The 5,869-nt window shown below is 39.1% G+C and overlaps 1 protein-coding gene across 1 annotated transcript; it reads left to right on the top strand.

Moving 5' to 3' along the window:
* The first annotated feature begins 402 nt into the window (after positions 1-402).
* On the top strand, positions 403-1,498 carry LOC125651429 (uncharacterized). The gene is made up of 4 exons (XM_048880010.2): positions 403-567; positions 651-937; positions 1,015-1,200; positions 1,322-1,498. Exons 1-4 carry the CDS (start codon positions 414-416, stop codon positions 1,433-1,435), a joined length of 741 nt encoding a protein of 246 aa, XP_048735967.1. The 5' UTR covers positions 403-413; the 3' UTR covers positions 1,436-1,498.
* Positions 1,499-5,869: the final 4,371 nt, after the last annotated feature.

Raw genomic sequence — 5,869 nt, 5'->3', positions numbered from 1 at the left:
ACTGTAAAATCAGGCTTAATCAACGCTACCCACTCGACTGGTATTATTGTCATCAAGACACGTATTCGAACTCTTATAGGTTTTGATTTGAGAACGCAAGAGAAAATTCATGTCGACCTATTGAACAAGACTATAAATCCAGGTGAACTGGCTGGTGCAGTGAAATTCAGAAACGCCAACAACCAGCTGAACATCTGGGTGACCGTTCCACATGAAAGCGAATATGCTTTATGCATCTACATAAAGAAAGGTTCAAACGCGGACAATGTTTGTAACTACTTAGTTACGTCCATGGAAAGCAAAAGGAAATATATACGCGAGAGCTCAAAAGAGGTAGGAATAATTTTTGTCTTGAAATAGTCTAAATTGGAATAGATACTAAAGCTTCTCTTTTGTAGAACCCAACGGAGAGTATGGTGAGAACCAACCTCAAATATGCAACCGAGGTCGCAACATCATACAAAGAACTGGAAGAGGCCATTGAGGCTTTTAACAAACTGAGTCTGGAGGATGATGGGGATCTTACGATTGCAAGGGACAAACGCGATCTCTTACTGCTGCAATCAGGTAACTCTTTGTAATCATATATGCAATTAGTCCGTTACATTGGTGCTTACCTCAATCTATTACGAAAATGCACTATATTGTAGAACTAAGAGATGCAATGAAACGCAGGTTCATCAAAGTTTTGAATCCAGCAATTCAAAAAGCTGTCCAATCCAAATTTGCGACGAACATTACCATCCAGAGGCTCATCAAAGAAGCCGAAAAAATTGTGAAAACATTGAAGAAACAAGAAGAATTTGCTCATCCCGTTCTCCATCTCAGTTCATCTACCATTGCCGAGATTCACGGTTACAGACAAGTTACACCAGAGATTCACGATGTCATGACAGCTACATTTATGCTGCTCGGTGAAAAACCAGAAACCATTCAGGTAAATCTACATGTAGTCATAGATGAGAATTGAATTTTACAAAGAAGTATGGAAAATTGAATGTTAAACATTTACAGGAGTGGGATGACATACGTTTCCTTATGGGAAAATCCGGAAAGAAAAGCTTGATGGTCAGGATTAAGAGCTTCAATATGTCGAACTTGTCAGAATCCTCCGCGCTCAGGGTGGGTTCCATGCTGGAAAAGTATAACGTCAAGGTGATCCACAGTAAAAGTTCGGGTGTCGCTGCCTTTTACGAATGGGTACGATTTGTCGGTATTCTGCTGTATTTAAAGATATATGTTGGTAAATTTGACTGTGAATACGATTTTCGAATTGTGAATTTAAAAAGCTTATATTTGTATATAACATCTACTATTTCAGTCGATCAACATCGTTCAAGAAAAGAATGCTCTTTTACAAAGCGCTAGACAGAGAGAGGATGAATCCCTTCGGGCTACACATAACAAGAAAGGAAAACGTGCAAAGAAACTTTAAAATCCATAAAGATACATTGGTGCTCTCATGAATGTTGAATTTTAATAAAGGAATGAACTAATCGCTGATTCTTAGCATTTTGATAAAGTGCATGGTTGTAATATTGATCTGAGAAATACATTTCCATTTTCCAAGCATTCAAGAATTTGTTTGAGAGTTGGTATGGAGTTGGTTGAATAAAAAATGTCTTAACTGCTAACGACCATAAATGTGACATATTTTATAGTAAGTGGGTTAAAACACATCGGAACAATAGATTTTAATGCAATGAATGCACAAATTGTTTTACTCGGTCATAGTATTGTTCTATTTAGATACCAAAGGCATATAAAAGGTGTAAAAGTTTGTATTGTGCATAATTGAACCGTAGAGATATGTGTATCGTGTGGCCACCACTCGTTCTTTACATCAGACTTCTACAGTTACAAATATGAAGTCGTGATTTTATTAGTGAAACATCTCTATCTTTGATTTTGTGATTCTTGCCGTTGTAAAACTGTTTAATCAAAGAAGATCACCTTCTCGTATTTATGTGTGTGCTCCTTCATTTAGGTTTTTATGTTTTATTATACATTATGATTGGTTATGGTTGTGAGTTTCGGTTGACTGTTTCCCACCTCTTGCGGTTCATGCGTCTGTAAGTTTTGTTCGATTTCGACTTGCAAAAGATGGGATGTGCTGCGTCCTTAGAAGAGGCCAATGTCTACGAGGGTCTGGATCTAGAGGGAGATTGGGAACACGAGGAATCTACAGATTCTGTGAGTCACATGACTCGTTACATACCTGTGATATGAAGTGATACACTGAGATCTTACTGGGTTAACAGTTCTTACTCATTTTGTTTTGAAGCTGAATGTACCAGAGGCTTTTGATAACTATGATGCACCTTTCCAACCAGTTCCTCTGGACATAAGCCAGTATGATTTCACTTCTGTAGATGAACATGCCCTTCAGGTAACTGTTAGGCTTAATTCATTTCGCAGGGCTCAAATTTCGTGGATTTCTTGGGTACCCTTGTCCCATTAATTTCAAACCACAACGGATAATAAAACTTATATTTCAATGAAAAAATGAAGATAACGAACAGTGATTGATTTCATTTCTATACAGCATACAAAATTAAGAATAGGGCAAACACGGACCCCTGGACACACCAGAGGTGGGGATCAGGTGCCCAGGAGGAGTAAGCATCCCCGGTTTACCGGTCACACCCACCGTGAGCCCTATATCCTGTTCAGTGTACTGAAACTATATCCACGAAATTACATCCCAACAAAACTTTAAAAATCCACGAAAATGGTCCCAAACGAATTGAAGTGATTTCACAGTATTTTTCCATACAGTTTGTAAGCATTTTTCATTCATTTTCACAAGTACAAATTTTGAGTGAAAAATGTACTGACACGTTTTCTGTTTCACTATAGGCACCCACTGAGCTTTTGATAAGCTATTCTGGGCTTGTGAAGTACCTTACGCAACCCTTTAAGGATCCAATCTTAAAGGTACGTTCTATTCTGACTTGGATGAGTGGACAGAAGTTGAGGACCAGAGCTATACCTACTGGGCTTTCCAACACACCCGCTGGGTACATGAAACTAATATTTAATAAAAAGGGGACATTCGCCGCATTCTTTGCTCTCTTGTGCAGGTGATTAAGGATTTCTAACCATTGCTTATTTCTTCAACGTTTGTTATGCACATGTATTTTCAAATATAGAATTACCGTTTTGCACATTTTTAGACAGGCAAACCTACCCTGTGTCATCATCCATGGATTTTACAAAACCGCTCACTACATCACAGGAGACGAGATTGATCCAAAAAAGAGCCGATGTAGTTGGAATGCCGTGTATATTGATAAACAATGGCGGTTGGTACATCCCTTTTTGATATGTACACCAGTAGCTAAATGGCCGACAGAAAACACAGAATGGGCTCTCATAGAGGTCGGAGGTCAAATGATGCCACTGTTTAAACCTGGAGACGAACCAAAAAAGAGAAATCCGAACACTTTAAAGTCCAAATCTTTAACCACTGTGAAATTCAAACGTGAAATGGTTTCCGAAAAATCTCTACCTGTGGGCAAAAGTAAGTCAGGGAGCAAGGACGTAATAACAAGCAACGGAAATATCACAACCGTGCCAAGGATAAACGAGAAACCAGACAGCCGTGTATTCAACGAAAATTTCTTCTTCCCATATCCAACTGATATACTGAATATATGTTTTCCCGAGATAGACATATGGCAACTTGTGAACGGTGAAATTTCATTTGAGCAGTTCCGGTATCTCCCAAATCTTCGTCCCCATTTCTTCATGAACAATTTCGAGATGAACACAGAACGAACAGCTGTTCTCTTCTCCGATACAGGGATATTTTACATAGAAATACAAGAACCTAAGGAAGCTCGCAGTGTTGTCATGGCTTACGACTTGTATCAGTACAAAGGGACGGCTAGAAATAATGACGAGGACAGTGCCTCTGTATACCTGGATAGGTATTACAATAAATGGTACATCCAAATCCGGGCTCCTACCCCCGGGACATTCCGATTTTCATTGTTTGGAAGCCAAAATGGTGAGGACTCTGAATGGATGGCAGACTTCAGGTTAGAATGTTCTTCAGTTAACGACAGATGTTTTCCACTGCCTACATTTCCCGGGGAATACCTATGGGGACCAAAGAAACACACGGAGAACGTGGGTTTAACGGAGCCTTCCCACCGCTGGGGTGTGATTCCTGTTAAGAAAGGAGATGTTCAGATGTTGAGGTTTATTCTAGTCAGAAAGATTGACATGCGCGTGAAACTACGTCATCGGAAATTGAATAAAGACGCCCTCTCTCGGCTGGTAAAATACGAATTGAATGGGGAAGAACTGGATATTGCAATCACTATACCAGATGATCAGGAAATCGAACTCGAGTTCGCATTGCAGATATATGTTTTTGATCCCGAAAAAATGTTTTATGTAAATGCAGTGAATTATCTTTTGACAACGAAAGATCCACGCAACGATGGCAAGGGAATACGTGGAAGAGAGGTAAAATCTCAAACATAAAATACTAAAGCATGCATTACACTTGTTTACAACATCTATCAATCTTTTTTATAGAATGTTCAGCAAAGGAAGGCTAGAGATTTACTATTAAACGCCGGATTTACCACCAATATTGGCGAAATAGAAGACGCCATTGAAAAGGCAAACAAAGAAAAAATAACAGATCCAGACGAAGATTTGGAGAGGGCACAAAGACGGCTGGGTTATCTACGTCAGCATACGGGCAAGTCAAAGTGATGTTAGGACGAAATTATGCACGCGCTCCAAGAATTTAGTACCGGTTAAAACCATTTTAAATTGTTAAATGGTAGAGATGTCCAAATTGCAAATTTTAGATACGATATACATTTCAGTTCTACGACACGCTATTTTACGAAGACACCAGGAAACCTTGACGAGAGCTATAGAAGAGGCAGAAAAAAGTGAATACAAGCGGGCTCTAACGCTTCACATCAAACGAGCAGAGGCACTCAGAGATCAGCTCCTCAAACTGAAGCAGTTCCGTCACGAGGTGCTAGAGTTAAAGCCGGCCACAATAGTTGAGTTACATACGTACGCCAATCCCCCGGGAGAGGTTCATAATACACTGGTGGCTACGTATCTTGTTTTGGGAGAAAAATATAGAAATCTCAAAGTAGGTAACAAGAACGTTCAATTAGAAATCTGGAATCGCTAACTAGAGTTTAATCGAAATACTGAAGAGTTATTAATATTTGTAAAAATGTTTCGTTATTTTCATCTTATTGGCATGCACATGAATATAGAGTATTCGCTGTACAACCAAAATATGAGGTCCTCGCATAGTTTAACCTATTTTCCCAAAACACATGAGTTGGCAACACCCCCTCCCCAATTTAAATGATTCTACAACATTTGGCACAACTGTTTCAAATTTTCTAGAATATCATTACCATTGTATGTATGTATAAGAAGTAAATTCCTTCAGAATTGGCCAGATATTCAGAAGCTTCTGTATAAGCAGAAGACAGACAGCATCATTACAAGGATCTCTGACTATACTGGTGACGTAGACCACGACAACGTAATCAAAGCCAAGAAAGTTCTGTCCAAGATCAGCTACAAGTCAGTTCGTAACGCCAGCGCCGGAGCTGCCGTCTTCTATCAGTGGGTGAGTATACTGGAAAACATCTTCAAATTCCTCATTTCAACATCTTCTCATCTTACCCTTTATTTTCTATTTCAGACTCAAAGTATTATAAAAGAGGTGGAAGGAGGAACGTTTGTGCCAAAGTTATCATAATGACAATAGATACAGCGAGTCCAAAAGAAGATGTGGAGGTGTGGTTAACATGTACTTTCAAACACCCAACCTGTATAAATCAGATCTATTAGCTTATGAGAAATAAAATCTTAA

This window comes from Ostrea edulis, chromosome 5 (genome assembly GCF_947568905.1).
Source record: "Ostrea edulis chromosome 5, xbOstEdul1.1, whole genome shotgun sequence".
NCBI lineage: Eukaryota > Metazoa > Mollusca > Bivalvia > Ostreida > Ostreidae > Ostrea > Ostrea edulis.
Note: the sequence above shows the minus strand (reverse complement) of the source record. Positions and strands in the feature narration are given on the sequence as shown.